Source organism: Eucalyptus grandis, chromosome 2, assembly GCF_016545825.1.
Source record: "Eucalyptus grandis isolate ANBG69807.140 chromosome 2, ASM1654582v1, whole genome shotgun sequence".
NCBI classification, from domain to species: domain Eukaryota; kingdom Viridiplantae; phylum Streptophyta; class Magnoliopsida; order Myrtales; family Myrtaceae; genus Eucalyptus; species Eucalyptus grandis.
The window spans coordinates 12,925,239-12,942,389 of record NC_052613.1 but is presented as its reverse complement, the minus strand read 5'-3'; the positions used below and the strand labels follow the sequence as shown (position 1 = coordinate 12,942,389).

The window sequence follows — 17,151 nt, the reverse complement described above, 5'->3', positions numbered from 1 at the left end:
TCGCGAGGATATCCACCTTTGCAGCAAATCCCAAAGCCACATGCTCTGGGGGTAGAAGACCCAGGAGTAAAGAGAATAAAACAACAAAAAGTGAGGGTGGGGCTGGTAGAGATACGTTCACCGAGGAGACACTCGTCCGTGAAGCTCCCACCGAGCTCACTGCCGCCTTCCGAAGCTGAGAAGTTGCTGCCTCGCTGAAGATCTCCGAGCACTTTCTGTCGCAACTGTTCGTGAGTGATGCGTGCATGGTGGTGTTCACTTCAACAACACACCCTCATGGTCGAAGTTTGATAATCAAATAAGACCGTAAAAACCAGCCAGATTCGGTCAAAAAGGTTGAAGGGTTAGAAAGGTTTGTTTTTGGACAAAGTAACAAGACCAAAGAAAACTTCTTTGGGATTGGATCTTCCTTGAAGACGTTGCAGCAGCTGCACCACACCTCATCGACGTCCTTAGCCGCGTCGAGCTTCCAGTGCAGTCCACCTCACCGTTCGGATTTTTGAAAAAATTCAATTTAGGTAGAGATTTAATTTTATTTTTAGGTTATTTTATTTCATTAGGTAGACTTATTTTATCTCTTTGATATCTTATCTCTTTGTTTGAAATATTTCCAATGCCCAATTGAAATCTCTAATGTAACATCTAATTCGCAACCGCACAAATTTTTATTCTATCTATAAGGCTTTAGATGAAATAATTATTCATACGGAAATAAAATTGATAGCTTGATCTTTAAGACTTAAGATCAATTTATCGATTTTATTAGCGAATAATCAAGTTTGAATTTCAATTTGAATGGTGGATAACATTTTGATGACCATGGATGATTTGATGTTTATCTTTTATTTGTTATGTTTATCCCGAAAATACAAAAAAAAATTGCATTTGCATATCATGTAGATTAGGGTTGTTTTCCTAGATAAGGTTGCATGATAGAATAGTTTTTTTTTTTAAATGCATATAGTATCTAGGTTAGATAATTTTCTTTAGGATAGACTGCATGCTTATATTTTATTTATGTCATATAGCTTATGTCATATTGCCATGCTATACCATTGCATATTAAATTAGTAACATTGCATTGCATGATTCTCATTAAAAAAAAAAAAAGGAAAACAAAAATGGAATGATTGCGTGTTAATTAGAAATCATATCGATGACTATTGATGTGAATTCTGATCTAACAACGCAGATACTTTTGTTACTTTGAGGTAAGTTTTGCAATTTATTTATTGCATTACTTGGGTGTTTAATTGGTGGTTTGCACATCCGCATGATAACCTCACATGTTATAGAGATAAATTAAAATCAATTCAAACTACCTACCAAACATTTTTTCAAAATAAAAGAGAAAGAGACCAAAATGGCATTAGATAAATCTAGCATAATCAAGTTTCCGAACTCACAGCCTCTAGTTCATAGGAGTAAAGTAAATCTCCCATTACTTTACTTGGATTTCTAATCGACTCATCAAAAATAGATTAGTGGTGACTCCTAATTAAAAAATCATTTACATGTTACTAATTTGAACTAAGTCGCGATTTGGTATGGACTTGGGAGAGCTCGAGTTAAGTCTAGGCTTAACAATCCATTAGCCAAACCCTAGGTGGTGCACCCGAAAATTTGGTCGCGACAATTATTTAGTATTTATATTTATTAAATATTTTAGGTATATTAGTATAGTTTATACTATAACTTATTATTTAATATTTAATAAAATTTTATTAATTAATATTTTTATTAGTTAATATAAATAAAATTATTCAACATAATTTCTATAATTTAATAGAATTTTAAAATGGAACAGAATTTCAAATTTGAATTCTTTTGCACCACACCTTTATCTCAAAGAAATAATGTCAATTCATTACGGCTTCATTTTCACGTGTTAAATTAAACTTACTTATGTTCGACCAAAAAAAAAATACTTTTTCTTTTCCCTGGTGGTTATGAACATGTCAAAAGCACATGTCATCCGATGAAAAGTGATAAAGAGAAAAGTAATATTCAATTTTAATTTGGACCTTCCTTATCTGATTTTCTTTTTGAATAAAAATTAGCAATTAGTGTACACTTTTAATTTATCTAATGTAAAAAAAAAGAAAAAGAAAAAAAAAAGAGAGAAGATAAAATAAAAAGGCAAAGATACATTAGGCGAGAGGAACATGCACATGCTAGTACCACAGTATATCTAGGAGCCTGGGAAGTTATGTTAGCGCCAAGTTACCCCAAAAAGATCATGATACTATTTTGCAAAAGCAAAATCATAAATTAGTACATTTGTGATAAATGGAGGATAAAACTTAAATTAGTACATCTGTCACTTATTATGTTGGTGAATTGTCATAAGTGTGCCAACTTGAATTTTTTTGTGGTCAAAATATTAATTTGAAGTTATTTGTTAAAGGTATACTAGTTTTTAGTTTTTTATGGTGTTAGTTTTAAATTTAATACGACTGAACAAAAGCAATCCTTGGGCTGAAAAAGGGGAGGGGCAAATAGAAGCAGAGTCGATCAGTCTTTTTTTTTTTTCGACCAAAAAAAACAAAAACAGTCTTTTTTTAGGGGCCATTCGAAATGGAATCTATTAGAGAAACGGGCTTTTTAACTGGCCGGAGGCCCACCTAAGCCCAAAGTAATCGGGGCGGGTGCATTTTGCCCGTCGCCAAGGCCCACTCCAATTTACGTGCGATTATGGGCTCACTAGGTCCGAACCTGTACTTCCGATCATCTTCACGATCCCCCATGTTTCGCATTCGTTCACAGCTCGAAGGGTGCATCGGTGCTCGCTCGGACTCGATCGCTTCACCATCGTCTACCCGCGGGGCGACGTCCGCGACGCCCGACGGGAGAGTCCCTGAGGAAAACTCAGAAGCTGGAAGGGCGCTTTCTGCGCTAAAGATCGTTCCTTCACGCTCGGTCGTTCTTAGAGGCAAAGAAGCAAACAGTTAGTTGGCACTTTAAGGTTCGGATTCAATTCACAAGAAGGAGAAGAAATTGTATCTGTGATAGGAATAGTGATTGCTTCGGTGTTTGTAGATTGACTGAAATGATGTTTGATGCTAAGATTTCTTTTGTTTTCTCGTGGGTCTTGAGAGTATGTGATGTATGCACGTGTGCTGGAAGGAACGATTTCCTGAACGTGTTTTCTGCTCGAAAGATCTTGCAGGGTATTGCTTTTGGGTCATGGAAAGCTGTGATGATGAGAAGGATGGCGGCTCCGAAAACCTTATCCCGAAGGCGCTATCGCCCGGGGTAGCATCTGGGGGTGCCAAGTTCGTGGATGAGGTGCTTAATGGTCAGGATGAATGCTGCTTGGACAACTTCCGGATGGACAAGAACGTGTTCTACAAGTTGTGCCACGTTTTGCAGTCGAGAGGCTTGCTGCGCCATACGAACAGGATCAAGATCGAGGAGCAGCTGGCCATATTCTTGTTCATAATAGGCCATAACCTGCGGACGCGAGCTGTTCAAGAGCTGTTTAGGTATTCCGGAGAAACCATTAGTCGGCATTTCAACAATGTCTTGAATGCGATTACCGCGATTTCTTTGGATTTCTTTCAGCCTCCGGGAAGTGACGTCCCTCAAGAAGTCCTGGGAAATCCTAGATTTTACCCTTATTTCAAGGTAGTTGCTCCCTTCGGGTTTGTCCACTTTTCTGAAAAGCCCAGCAAGTAATTTGTCTTTAACTTTCTTTTACGGTCATCCCAGGCTGATAGTTTTTGCCATGAACTGGCACGTATGGGGCAATCTTGAAAGTTAACACAAATAAGTTTTTGAGAATAATTAATGAAAAATATGGTATTTTTCAATGAAACAACTTGGCACAATTACGAAACTCGAATATGACACGTGAACACAAATTACCAGTCCTTGATTTGTCTTTCTTTAAATCTTTGCTTTTAGGACTGTGTTGGAGCAGTTGATTGCATACAATTCCCGGTGATGGTGGCTGTAGATGAACAAGGACCTTTCCGCAATAAAAACAGTTTACTCATGCAAAATGTGCTGGCAGCTTGCTCATTTGACCTCAAGTTTCATTACGTCTTGGCTGGGTGGGAAGGCTCAGCATCCGAATTGCAAGTCCTACATTCTGCTCTCACAAGGCGTAACAATTTGCAGGTCCCTGAAGGTACTTACACTTGAAAGGAACTTGTGGCTTATTTACTAGTTTCGTTGGACAACCTGTGGTTACATTTACTTAGAAGAAAACAATCTCAGTCTCTTGCTTTACAGGATATTTTAGGTTGTTCTTATCATATTGACATCTCCCCATTTCAAATTTCTTTTTAATTTTTGGTCAGAGGTTTCTTGTTGGAATGTTTGATTAAGCTCTGTACGTTGTCATGCCAATTTAACTAATGCAGGCAGGTACTACCTGGTGGACACCAAGTATGCGAATCTGCCAGGTTTTCTAAGCCCATATCAGGATGTACCCTATCACTTGAATGGGTTGCCTGGGGATCATCATCCACAGGATGAAAAAGACTTGTTCAATCAACGGCATTCATTATTGAGAAATGCCACAAATCGCAGCTTTGGTGCTTTGAAGGCCAGATTCCCGATTTTAACATCAACTCCTCCTTATCCATTGCAGACACAGGTAAAATTGGTCGTAGCTGCATGCGCCATTCACAATTTCATTCGTAGGGAGAAACCAGATGATTGGCTTTTTAGAACGTTTGAGCATGGAGATGTGATACAAATGGATGAGGCGTTGCCCTCTTTGGAGGTAGAACAGCCAATGCTCTTTGAGAACCAGGACCTGGATTTTCCTTTTGTAACAGAAGATTTAGAAATGTTTGTGCAACTGCGTGATTCAGTTGCTACTGAGATGTGGAATGACTATATCAATGACGATTTATCTGGAATATAGACTCATGTGCATATTTTGACTTTTTTAGGCCATGTTCTTTCTGCTAGATGACAGGGTTAAGGCCAAACTTGGCTTTTATTGTGTTTTGGCACTTCCCTGTGAAAAGGTCCCTGTTTGGCTCATATTGTTGTTTTTCCTCTCTATGAGCAATGCTTGCAACTTGCTGATTCCTGTTTTCTTTTTTCTTTTTGAATATATAGGTTTCTAATATGTTCCCGCTCTATTTGAGTGCTGTTTTTGGTGGTTTGCTGATGGTCTTATATATTATCATCAATGTTTGGACGTATCCACTTGAATGAAATGTTTGGCTTCTTCCTTGACCCAAATTAGGGATGTTCTCTGATCATACCAGTTTAATCCAAAGTCTTCCCTTCCTGGTGGATATATTATCCTTCCAACTATACTATTTGAGAGGATTTAATAGTTACCGACTCAGTTCTACTAGGATGTCACTGCCACTTAAAACTGATTTTCAAAATCAGAAGAAATTATAAAGACAGCTCCAATGGCTTGAGGCACACAGGTTGGTGCACATTCTTGGTTTTTGACTTGTCCCGCTCAGTCATTACATAGGCAGGATATCGCAAGCACCTGCAATTCTCATGGTTAAGTTACTTGCCTGTTTCTCCTCTTTTGCCAATTGGCTTGAAGGTAAGAGATGAAATCTGAGTAGGGGGTATTCCCTGGTCCATTTTGCCAGTTTTCATTTCGGTGGAGTTCTTGTCAGTAAGATAATTTCTCTAGTTGTTAGCAATAACTCCCTCTTCTAGTTGTGTGGTTTTTCAAGCGAGGTTGGCACTGGTATTTGGTTCTTTGTTCTATGAGTTTTAGCTGGAACCCTCGTCTGCATATTTTGCATATCATCTTGTATGATTGCCAGCATGTGAAGTTCAGAAGTGTGAAGCATTAATCATTTCATTACTAGATTTTTCTGAGAAAGGTTGTGCATGTGTGCTTTGTCTCACATTTCACTCCTCCCTTCCGTCCTTTTCACTCACCATGACCCACCTTTAGTTGACCTTGTCCTCATGATGTTCTCTGCCATTATATCAAGAGAACTTTTTCTCTCCTTGCTACAAGGAATTTAATTTTCGGGGGACCATTATATGGCTTTGGTTGAACATACCATATTCGGGTAGGACAAGAATAATGAGTAGTAAAGTTTCCGCCCCAAAGATGTGGCTTAACATGCGGGAGTAACTTTGAGATGGATCAGATTGAACTGGAATCTATCTAGGGCTAATCAGTCGGTTTGGTTGGTCACTTGACTTGGTACTTCAATCCTCGACGATTTTAAGGTATAAAGACTGATCTCCTAGTCAGTAACAGTTACAAAACAAGGATCGCTTTTTAAGCAAGTAACGGAATGTATCATCAAATATTCAATATGATTCTTCAAGATTTAGTTTCGTTCAAAATAATGGATTCTAGCCAATTGAAGAGATCTTCAATTAAATCACAAAGAGTTGAATTGTATCAAGCAACGGCCGATTGACTATAGATGATGTTGCTAATTAATAAAAAAAAAAGGTTGCTAGCTTGAGTTGATGGACCTAGGAGATGAAAAGAGCCATGGTTGCGGCTGGTGATTGAAAAGATAGGTGCCTCTATAATCCCTTGAGGATCATATAACAATGACAAGAAGAGATTTTTGAACGTTTATCGAAAAATTTTCTAGTACTTATATGTTACGACACTTTACATCAGAATTAATTGTTATGATTGTGGAATGAAAAGACCCTAAAAAAGATGAGAGGAGTTGATTACAGAAGAGGGAAGGAACAAGAATAAAGTGAAGAAAAGCTTGGACCAGCCTTGAAAGATGCAGATGAACTTTGCTTTAGACAGAATAGGCAAGACATTTTCAAAGAGATAGATTAATATATTGATTAATTGGTTTAGTTTGGCACAATGGCACATTATCCTTGTCAGTGGCTTTCATTTTCTTATTCAAAAGTCTTTGAGGCTGGTGTTGGAAGAAGTCGAATCTGCTCACTGCAAGACAAAACTTTGAAAGTCCACTTGGCGTTGCCTTCCACTTTTGATTTCTCCCTCTCAATTTCCATCCAAGCATGAAATTCTTTTATTGGGTATTCTTACTATTTTTGGATGAACATGCACATACCATCTAAAATGAAATGACCTCCTTGATGCTGATTTGCAAACTCCCAAGCCAATGACATTGGAGTTTAGTGAAGGTCTGAGCTTAATGCATTGTCAGATCAAGAAGCCCCATGGTCATCATCCACTTGTAATCTCATTACAGGTGCTGCCACCCCATGGCTCCGATTTGGACAAGGTCAAGAAAGGAACACTTTTGTCTGTTGAATGGTGTGACCGGTGGTGTCGGCCGCGTCTGCATAAATAAGGTGGTACCAAAGTTTGGGAAACAATCTAAGTTGGATATTGTTCATGTAATAAAACCATGTAGGTCAATTCCATTATCATGATGTTGATTTTGCTTAAGTGATCTATTGATTCTAGCACACTAACAAATGTACGAAAATGACCCTTTCATTTTCTTTCCTTTTTGTTTTGCATTATCATATCTTATTTTTCTCGTCATCTAAAAATCTAATCAAATACAAGATTTAGAAAATGATCCAACAAACAATGGAACACGCATGGGTCAAATTATTTGCGCGGATGATGAAGAAAACTACCGAATTCTTCACTGCTTTTGGTGCAATTTGAATCTGATCCTTCAATTTTCCCCCTTGACCTCCAAATGTAGTTTAGAAACTACGGCAAGTGATTGAAAATTACAATGCACAAATAGATGGCTTGACTTCAAACAAAGAGAGGCATGTTGAAAGCTCAGAAAGGACCAAACCAAATCCAACTTAAAATTTCCTGAGGGAACTATTATTAGAAAAATTTGATTCCGTGTCAGAAAAGATGCATCACACATCACAGGGGACGAAAACTACAGGGTAGGATCGTAGGATGTAATACTAGGTCTTTCGCAGTGTCCCAAATTTGACCGCATATGTCGCCATGTACTTCAGATAAGATGGGCCGAACCTAGAGAACATATATATAAGTCGTCACCCCCAAATTATTTATAAATAAATTGAATTTTGAAGTCAATAGTTGCACGAAAATCCAAGCTTTGAAGTTAAAACAAAGCGAAAAGATTTCGAAAAATAATTAATCTTTTTCCCTCGACCTTAAATCCGTAGTCCATCTATCACCATCTCTCCCCATCTCTCTCTCTCTCTCTCTCTTTCGTGCACTGTCTTTATCTTTATCTTGCAATAGACAATTAAAATTGCACGAAAGCTGCTGCACTCGGACGTTGTCCGAAACAACGCCATCAGAGCTCCATCCTCAGAACCCACTCTCTTTCTCTCTCTAGAACAGCACCATCATCATCTCATTTCTTGAGAGAGAGAGAGAGAGAGAGAGAGAGAATGCAAGATCCAGGGAATGACATGTTTCCGCCACCCTCATCTCCCACGACATCCTCGCTCTCTTCCTCTGATCTCGACACCGAGGTGAAGCTCCGACCGCAAATCCTTGAAAAAAATCCGAACTTGTCGCCTCAGATTGAAGAAAAGAAGCTACTTTGCCTGCTTGAATTCTTGAATTCTCACTCTCCTTCTTGGGTTTTCTTGATTCTTGATTTTCAGTCCACAGGTTCTTTCTTCCATGACCGGAGCACCACCCTCGGAACCCTAATGGGCGTCAGCTTCCCCGCCATCGCCTTCCGGAACCCGTCTCAGCACCATGAAGCCCACCACCCATCCGCCTCCGCCGCGGCGGCCGCTGCCCCCGTCGCGGCCGGCGGCCTCAAGAGCAAGAAGCCCAAGAAGAAGAAGGCGGCCAACCCCTCGGCGGCCCTGGTGGCGGAGCGGCGGCGGAGGTGGTGGCGGCTCTGCCGTGACGACGGCGGGAAGCCGGCGTCCCTCGGTGAGTTCTCGAGATGGAGCGGCGGTTCGGGGACGGCGCATTCTACGACGGCGCGCCGCGGTCGGAGCTCGACGGGATGGCGGACGGCAGCAACCAGCCGAGGAACGGGAGGGTCCTGTTCGCCGACGGCCGGGTCCTGCCGCCGGCGGTGGACGTCGGCGACGGACGCCGTCGGCCGACGGCGGGGCTCTGTGCCGATTCCCGGTGTCACTCACTGGTCTCTGTTCTTGATTCTTGTCGTCATTAGTGATTGATCATTCTTTGTAAGCTTTGTCATTTAGGAGTTGATGATCAGTATAAAAAAAGCATTAATTTTGGCGTCATCGATGGATTTTGCCATCATTAATTTTTGGGTTTTTTGTTTGCTTCTTCTTCATTTTGGTGTGGTGCTCTGGCTCTCTATCAATGGTTACTTTAGAATAACCATCAATCAATACAGTGAAAATGCAATTGAGTATGATTTCCTCTTCTTTGATTCTTGGGGGCCAGAGCATCCATCAATCTGCGATTTTAAAGTAAAGGACGGCAGCATCGCTTGATGGAATGTCTATATCCGCTAATTACGCCAAAAAAAAAAAAAAAAAAAAAGAACCAAGAAAATGTCACTGAATAGGCGATAACCAAGATGACTTCAAGTTGCTGTCCCAGTTCATCTCCCTTAGTCTCTCCATCTTTTTCTAGTCAAGTTGCAGAGTCCCCCGAGTGCACATGCAAGTTCAGGTTTGAGAGGATTCTTGTAGTTCAATCTATTCACAACGCACTATCAAGATTAACATTTTTGAGGCCTCACTAGAAATTTAACCGAAACGATTGTTTCTTGTTCTTGCATAAACCAAGCTATTTCTGGACATGTGTCTCCCTAGAAAAGACAATGAAAGGGTGGCAAGAAAAAATCACTCTTTGAATTTATCTAGAAAATGTCACTGAATAGGCGATAACCAAGATGACTTCAAGTTGCTGTCCCAGTTCATCTCCCTTAGTCTCTCCATCTTTTTCTAGTCAAGTTGCAGAGTCCCCCCAGTGCACATGCAAGTTCAGGTTTGAGAGGATTCTTGTAGTTCAATCTATTCACAACGCACTATCAAGATTAACATTTTGAGGCCTCACTAGAAATTTAACCGAAACGATTGTTTCTTGCTCTTGCATAAACCAAGCTATTTCTGGACATGTGTCTCCCTAGAAAAGACAATGAAAGGGTGGCAAGAAAAAATCACTCTTTGAATTTATCTAGAATTATAACACAAGTGTATTTCAATTCCTTATAATTCTGGTGCTGATATTAGCACAGAATTCAAAATCAATAAGATCTAGTTCCCATATCGCCAAAAAGAGTAAAAAAAAAAAGACCCAAAAAAAAAAAAAAAAAGTAAGAAAACTTGAGCTAATTGATCATATCATAGCCTACAGGGAGTCTCTACGATGGTCTCCAGAGCTGGCCTCCAGGACCTCTGCTTTGAGTACCTCTCAATTGGCTCCAGAACAACATCTCTATCTGAACCCTCCGTCCTCTTAGACTCAGAAGGGAAGATGCAGACAGGGAAGATCTTGGTCAAGTTGTTGAAGCTCCCATGCTTGAGAGCCTTGGAGGCTCTGTAGGTGAGGGCACTCATCTCTTCATAGGTGAGGACAGAGTAGAGGAGCTCCATGGGAAGGAAGAAGTAGAAGCGGCGAAGCTCGAGCTCCTCGTCAGCCGAGAGGCCGTGGATCCGGTGGCCAACCCGGAGGGTGGAGGAGTTGCAGAGGAATTGGCCTGGGTTCTCGAGCATAAGCTCGGCTGCTCTGACGGGCCTCGTGTAGATTTGCATTTTGCCATCTGAGGACAGGACTTTCGCCACCGATGACCCACTTATGATGATGGATGGAGCACAGGAAGCTGCATTACCCATGAATGAATTTGTGTGTGTGGTCTTGAGAGAGAGAGAGAGATGCAGGGAGAGGGAGAGACACAGAGAGAAGGGTCAATGCTGGTTCTTGTACATAGAAGTGAATGAATGTGTTGAGGAAGGTGACCGGTTTTATTGGTTTGACACGGAGGGACTCTCAAATCACAGATGAATTCAAGCTTGAATGAATGATCGGAGTTTGTTGAGATAGAGACAACAAGGGAGGAAGGTCAGTTGTCAGTTAGCTGCAGCCTGCAGCAATCTTTTATTCATCTATATTAATATAGAAAGAAGCAAATTATAATAATCTAACGTGAGTAGGCAGCGGATTTTTGCCATGCAGCATGTATCTTTCAGGAGAAGAAGACAGCGATGGAGTCTTTCTGTAAGGATTCAATCTGATTCACGAAATCCTCTTGTCGATTTTCGATAACAAGAGACAATGGCATGGGCTTATTTGGACGAAGCAGTAGCGCACGAAACAAAAGCAATATGTTGGTAGGTTATATGATCGGTGTGGTTGAAATAGCTGGTGTGAATTTCACTAAACTTGGCTTGACTTTAGTGAGTGCAAACATAGTTTAGTGAGTTTTTGGTGGGTTTTTATCTCAACGGTTTGGTTCATGTTTGTTTAGGGAGGTGAGAACATGGTGTGGGGATGGGACAAGAGTTTGGTCCTCGTAGAAGACTCGCTTAGGGACACCACCAAACCAATGATTGGACATGGGAAGCAATTTCTCCAAAAATATTCCATGACCTAACTCCATTAATCTAATCACATTTTGATGGACAGACCATCAAGTAAGCAACCATCCCCCTAGAGAGAGAGAGAGATCTGTGATATGTTTTTGCAGGGGAATGTCTATACAGGTAATACTACTGGACTGACAATGACAAACATTAAGTTTTGCGAGGTTTGTGGTCGCTATCAAAGTGCTAGCTTGCAAATATTCCATGACCCATCTTCTTTAACTTATTAAACAATCTATTGCCTAATTATGAGCTAATTTCCCGTAGCAACAGTCAATTTCATCAAATTTAGGAGGTCCCCACTAAGTTTTTTCTTTTTAGTTATGGAGATTCCGCTCTCCCCCCCTCCTTCCTGTCCAGATTTTCCTGAGCCACTAATTAAGAGAAAATAATCAAAATATTATTTGTGCAATTACAATGAAATTCCAGAAGGCATGCACTGTTGAACTAGTAGTACCAAGTACATTACAGGGACGAGGGTGGTGATGGCCAAGCTAAGTTTTGGTGGATTTTGCTCTAAGCAAGTGACCTAAATAGTGGTTGAGTTGTCACTAAAAGCCTCGACATAGCCTCATCAAGCATCAGAACAAGACGATGTTCACAAGATACGAATCGGTTTCGACAAACAGTTCGCAGCGCCAGTTCATTGCAGCACTTTTCGCACCAAAGAGATCTCCCATCTGATCTTCAAGTGGGGACATCAAGCAAATAGGCTCTGTCATTGGGTCGGGAGGACCTAAGACCAAGGGTACAATCCACTCATAAAGGAGCACAAACACAGAATTCAATCATCAATCTTATTCTCCAGAATCCTGGACATAATCTATGTACACCATATGTGATGTCCAAAGTTCGATTAATGGAATATTTAAACCCTCATTATGCAAATAAGACTTGTCTTTTGCTCGGTTGATCATGCATAGGATCATCTAGGAAATCTGTAATCTTGTCCACTAAGCTCGACTTCTCTGTGATTCTATTTTTAGCCTTCGAGGCAACAAGAAATTCCTAATTCCCTACATCTTCGCTTAATAACGAGACGAGGGTTTGCAAGGCACTGAAAGCATTAAACATTTCGACAAAAATCAGTATTCTCGATATTAATCTTAGATTAAACCTTTACCCTAGTTAAACTCAAGCATGACAAATGACAAAACTCAAAAAAAATAAAAACAACAACGCGCTTTAGTCTTTTCTCTGGAAAGCATCTCACGGCAGGGATGCAAAAAATGAAAATTCAAGCATGCCATTTGCCACAAACGACTCACCAGCGAAATGTATCACGGGATTAAAATTTCAAGGTAAAAAAAGTCCACAATGAATAGAAATCATGGCGTTAAAATTCAAGGAAAAAGTGTCAAAAATAGCACTAAAACTGCAGTATCATCTCAAACAGAAAAAACTAGTCACAATAAGATGAACAAATATAGAAGCATAACAACGTAACAATGAAAAAATCACTTTCAACACATCTGAATTATACATCCAGCAACAAACTTCCTACCCAATCAGTTTTCAGAGCAGGAGCTTTTCTTTACTTTATTTTGAAAAACAATCGAGAAACAAATTCTTCCAATAGTGAATGGCACTGCTCACCAGCTCCAGGTCAAACTGCTTGATCGATTGAAATTAGGAAAAATGTTATACAGCCCTCTTCATGTTAAATCTGCCATGATACAGGTAAGCTTCATATATCGCCAGGTCAGAAAATATGCCCAACACTAGGATTTCAACGTGTTCAACTTGTGGAATCATAGCGTGTGCGTGCGTGCATGTGCATGGTGTGAGAGAGAGAGAGAGAGAGAGAGAGAGAGAGAGAGAGAGAGAGAGAGAAGGGGGAGGGAGGGAGGGAGGGGAGGGGAGAGAACTTGAGCAAGAAAAGACCATACTTACTAGGCACATGGAGATTACTTCTGTATTTAATCTCTAGAAAGTTATCGGGTCATCTAAAGATTAATCATCAACAAAGGATTGCTATCTCCGACTTTTCTTTTGCCTAAGTCTCTTGAAGGCCATGAATGTAACTGCAGCAGACAGAGAATACCTGCTCCAAGGGGTAAGATAACAAAGAAATGATTAATCTGCATTCAAGAACATTGTGCCTTAATTTTCTCTAGACCAACACAACTGCTCCCATATTTCAACAACATATAAAATAATAAAAATAAAAAATCAGTTTTATAGGACCTGTAATGTCTCAGTCAAGAGCTTTAAAATGTTCCTCTTGCGAACGAGAAAATTGAATATGTCCATCTACGATTCCAATATAACCTTACATCCCTTTCACAGATTGAACTGGTAAGGGAAACTATTGATACAATACTAACAGAAGTTAAATGGCATCAGACATTACAACTATTACTAATGCTAGACTTCCATTAGCCTTAACTAACATGAAGTCTTCAACAAAGAAAAAGCAGAAAAGATCCTATGAAGGGGATCGATATCTAATGCATGGTATGGGTACAAGAATAACATGGTAACAGCATTGTGGCTACTTCAAACAACAGTAACAGCGGAAGGAAAGAAATGTCAGTGGAAGGGAAGGGAGACAGAGAGCATCAAGTAAAATTGACAGAAAGAAGAAAGAAACTGATTCTCATGAATGCTTGCAGAGAATAAGGAGCAAAGTTTTCTTGAAAAAGTAAAAGAACCTCTTTTTCAAGAAATTTCTGAAAAAAATAATCATCTTGAAGAGATTGCAAGAGTAATTATGTAAAATGGCTATTCTCAAATGCCAAAAGTTGCTACAACCATACCACGTCAAAATATAATTTAGGTGGTCCTGTGGCATCACTGAACTGCGAATCAAGGTATTGACTTCCTTTGGTACTGGATACGGATTGCTTGGATTCACATTTTCATTAATATCTTCTGTGTAGAGAGTATCAGCAGGGAGCCCAGAAGCATGAGCAATGGCCACAGTGTCAACATAAAACCACTGGGAGGAAGCTGGATTGTTTGCGGGAACAAAAATACTGGGCTTCTCGCTCCCGCGAATGACTCCTAGAACCTCTACCAATGCAACAGCAGCAACATGTTCCTGTAAGCCAAGAGAAATAAGATACATCGCTTTAAAACATCTATCTCACAGGGGCAAGGAACCAAGGCACGTAAGACAACCTCAACATTTTTAGGCTTCTTAGACCAAGGTTTCCACCAAGATTTTTCTTCACTCTTTTGGACAGAGGTTTCTGATGCATCTTTAGGCTTTCCAGCATCATCCAAAGTTTCAAGGAACTTGTCTCTCCAACTTCGGGGTACCCATCCTCTATTAACCAGAACTGGAAACTTTACACTGATAAGAAAATGATAATAAACCTAGTTAAAAAGGACCAAGGCACACTGCATATCATCATCTTTTTATTAAAAAGATCTTATATGTCAAGAAAAGACCAAGTCTTCAAATTCAATTCAAGAAACGAAATCAAATGCTTTAGTGAAATGTCACTCATAATGCCTAAAGCACGAGTGACGTAAATAAATTGTTGGAAGTATCTGCAACTTATTGTCCCTTATTGTCATTAAAATTAATGACAATTCCTTTAGTGTCACGGGGAGACTCAGGTAATAAGAAATTGAAATAATAAACATAACAAGATCAAACTAAAAAAATTCAAACATAACAGACTCCATTGATCCAACTTCTAGAAAACTAGTATTTATAAAAGCTTAGTGCTCGGCATTGGATGTCCATTACTTAACAGGAATAGCTAGGCACAAATGGACTAGCCAAGGAGATTGAGGATGTTAGTCAAGGTCAAGCCCCAATTAGAGCCATTCAGTCTAACACTATAAAGCATGAAACAGCATAACCAATGGTCATTTAATGTTATATTCACCACAGGGAAAATAGCATTATCAAGAAACAAACCCGTCATGAAACTACCTGAAAAACAAGTAGCTCCAATGCTAGCAAAACTTAAGATCTGAAAACACAACAGTAATGAGCATTCGAGTTTGCGAGGAAAAAATATCAATGGACCAAATTTCCATATAACAGTCACCATTTGCATATCCATAAGGAAGGAACAAGAATGATTACCTTTCAGGGTCATCTGAAATTGGCATAAGGGGAGTGATTAGATAGTACCCATTCTCTGTCACTCCAGAAATGCTTCGGGAACGTGGACCCACAAATATTGACCTTTTGTCATCAAAAACTCCTTTGCCGAAGACCCTCCTAAACTCCAAAGATTGCAGGTCCTTGTTGCTAGGAGATACGCCCTTAAGTTCCATGGGTTCCATATCCAATCTCCCCTGTCTATATTCCAGCATATTAATCTGCAAGAGTAAAGAACAAAAGATGATTGTTATAAAGTGCCTCAACCACATTGGCGAATGTTTTAGTCCTGCTTTCTTTAACACATACCATTGTATTAAGTGGGTTACACTATGCTTGGGAGCGTGAGGGAATGGAAAATGCAAACAAAATTCTCACAATTTATTAAAAAAAAAAATCAAATGTCCAAAATTTTCCTCTCCAATCTCCTTTCTCCCCATTTCCCCCAATTTCCAGATAGAGTCATAGCGCACATACAAAAACCCAATGGCAACCAAGCCTTCACCTATTAGATATAGTTGTCTCAAAGAAACCATTTGGTCATTAGAATTTAGCTCAATTCCCTGTAACATGTAATACTCTAAGATCCGAACTATCAAAATCCATACTTGGCCTAATTAGGAAGACCATTTCTTCATGGAATATGATGAACTGGGTGCAAACCACTTTTCATATGAACAACGTTTCACGAGTGGTCCCAAAAGGGCCAACGCAATGATTTGGTGTTCATCTTTCTCGTTCAATGCCACAGAAACCACCCGCCAAAGCTTTGTCATTTATTCAACCGACGATGCAAACTACTGAAGTGAACCAGCAATTCCCCATAAACTGATGAAAGCCAGTAGTGCTAGTACCAGCCGCATTAGCTTGAGACGGAAACCATCCGAAACGCAGACATACAGAGCCACAGAACAAAGAATCGCTCAGTGGAGAGAGAGAGAGAGAGAGAAGAGAGTTGACCTTGTCCTGTCTCCTGAAAACCTGCCAAGTCCCAAGACCAAACGCGATAGCTCCAGGAACGAAGAGCAGCCACCTGGACCACCTCGATCCATTCTCCTTACCTGCCACAAGCGCGCATCCGCCACAAAATCAAGCAACAAAAACAAATCACATCGTACACGCAGCAATCGCGGACGGAAAGCAGACGCAACTAAGACCACGCACCTCGAGCCTGAGAAGAGGAGCCGTCGGCGGCAGCGGCAAACGAGGCGGCGGCGGCGGCGGCGGCGGGGGAGGAGGTGGAGAAGCGAGACGGCGACGGGAACAGCGAAAGCGACGGCGCCGGCGATCGGAGGACGGGGCGCGGGCGGCGGAGCGCAGGGACCCCGGCGGCGGCGGCCGCGGTGGCTCCGCGGCGGAGCTTGCCGGTGAGAGCTCTGGAAATGGAGGAAGACATTTCGAGCGCGGTTCACGCGGGGAGACGACGTCGGCCGGCGCACGCCGAAAATTCTCCCGAGCCCGACGGGAAGAACGTTCGAGGTTTTGGAGGGGGTTTTCTCAATGGGCTTCCGTGGAGGCTCCAATCGAGCCCACATTCCCAGGAACGGCCCACGGCCCACGGCCCACGGCCCATCAAAGCTTCGCAGCCCGATTGAAAAAAATAAAAGGACCTAATACTATTAGGTTTAGGAAGAAAAATCTCACCTACGTGGCAACTTATCGTCAAT

At 40.8% G+C, this 17,151-nt stretch overlaps 4 protein-coding genes across 7 annotated transcripts; 2 read left to right on the top strand and 2 right to left on the bottom strand.

Annotated features, from left to right (window-relative positions):
• Positions 1-2,864: 2,864 nt before the first annotated feature.
• On the top strand, positions 2,865-5,043 carry LOC104422323. 2 transcript variants are annotated; one of them, XM_039305978.1, is made up of 4 exons: positions 2,865-2,965; positions 3,170-3,627; positions 3,907-4,132; positions 4,368-5,043. In XM_039305978.1, the coding sequence occupies exons 2-4, from the start codon at positions 3,187-3,189 to the stop codon at positions 4,874-4,876; spliced, it is 1,176 nt and encodes a 391-aa protein (XP_039161912.1). In that variant the 5' UTR covers positions 2,865-2,965; positions 3,170-3,186; the 3' UTR covers positions 4,877-5,043. The 2 variants fall into 2 exon arrangements, with proteins under 2 accessions (XP_039161912.1, XP_039161911.1); XM_039305977.1 differs by lacking the exon at positions 2,865-2,965 and having other exon boundaries at positions 3,071-3,627.
• A 3,035-nt stretch (positions 5,044-8,078) lies between these two features.
• LOC104422334 (uncharacterized protein At3g17950) lies at positions 8,079-9,248 on the top strand. Its single transcript, XM_018867803.2, is given in 3 exon segments — positions 8,079-8,791; positions 8,794-8,970; positions 8,973-9,248. Coding segments are annotated over 3 exon segments (726 nt in total). The 5' UTR covers positions 8,079-8,289; the 3' UTR covers positions 9,020-9,248.
• Positions 9,249-9,984: 736 nt separating this feature from the next.
• On the bottom strand, positions 9,985-10,860 carry LOC104434463. Its single transcript, XM_010047382.3, has one exon. It carries the CDS (start codon positions 10,672-10,674, stop codon positions 10,183-10,185), a length of 492 nt encoding a protein of 163 aa, XP_010045684.2. The 5' UTR covers positions 10,675-10,860; the 3' UTR covers positions 9,985-10,182.
• A 1,903-nt stretch (positions 10,861-12,763) lies between these two features.
• LOC104422347 (surfeit locus protein 1) lies at positions 12,764-16,932 on the bottom strand. Of its 3 annotated transcripts, XM_039305832.1 has the most exons (8): positions 16,710-16,932; positions 16,649-16,679; positions 16,445-16,545; positions 15,467-15,705; positions 14,545-14,719; positions 14,181-14,464; positions 13,315-13,465; positions 12,764-13,087 (listed from the first exon to the last, which is right to left on the bottom strand). In XM_039305832.1, exons 1-7 carry the CDS (start codon positions 16,878-16,880, stop codon positions 13,396-13,398), a joined length of 1,071 nt encoding a protein of 356 aa, XP_039161766.1. In that variant the 5' UTR covers positions 16,881-16,932; the 3' UTR covers positions 12,764-13,087; positions 13,315-13,395. The 3 variants fall into 3 exon arrangements, with proteins under 3 accessions (XP_039161766.1, XP_039161765.1, XP_039161764.1); XM_039305831.1 differs by having other exon boundaries at positions 12,764-13,106; positions 16,649-16,932; XM_039305830.1 differs by having other exon boundaries at positions 16,649-16,932.
• Positions 16,933-17,151: the final 219 nt, after the last annotated feature.

Bases quoted from the DNA above. Each gene is read 5' to 3' on its own strand.
- LOC104422323 (XM_039305977.1), top strand. From the start codon at position 3,109: ATGCACGTGTGCTGGAAGGAACGATTTCCTGAACGTGTTTTCTGCTCG. The intron at 3,628-3,906 runs GTAGTTGCTCCC...CTTTGCTTTTAG, and splicing joins GATTTTACCCTTATTTCAAG to GACTGTGTTGGAGCAGTTGA. The intron at 4,133-4,367 runs GTACTTACACTT...TAACTAATGCAG, and splicing joins CAATTTGCAGGTCCCTGAAG to GCAGGTACTACCTGGTGGAC.
- LOC104422347 (XM_039305831.1), bottom strand. From the start codon at position 16,880: ATGTCTTCCTCCATTTCCAGAGCTCTCACCGGCAAGCTCCGCCGCGGA. The intron at 16,546-16,648 runs GTGCGTGGTCTT...CGCTTGTGGCAG, and splicing joins CTCCTCTTCTCAGGCTCGAG to GTAAGGAGAATGGATCGAGG. The intron at 14,720-15,466 runs GTAATCATTCTT...TTTTCTTATCAG, and splicing joins ATTTCAGATGACCCTGAAAG to TGTAAAGTTTCCAGTTCTGG.
- LOC104434463 (XM_010047382.3), bottom strand. From the start codon at position 10,674: ATGGGTAATGCAGCTTCCTGTGCTCCATCCATCATCATAAGTGGGTCA.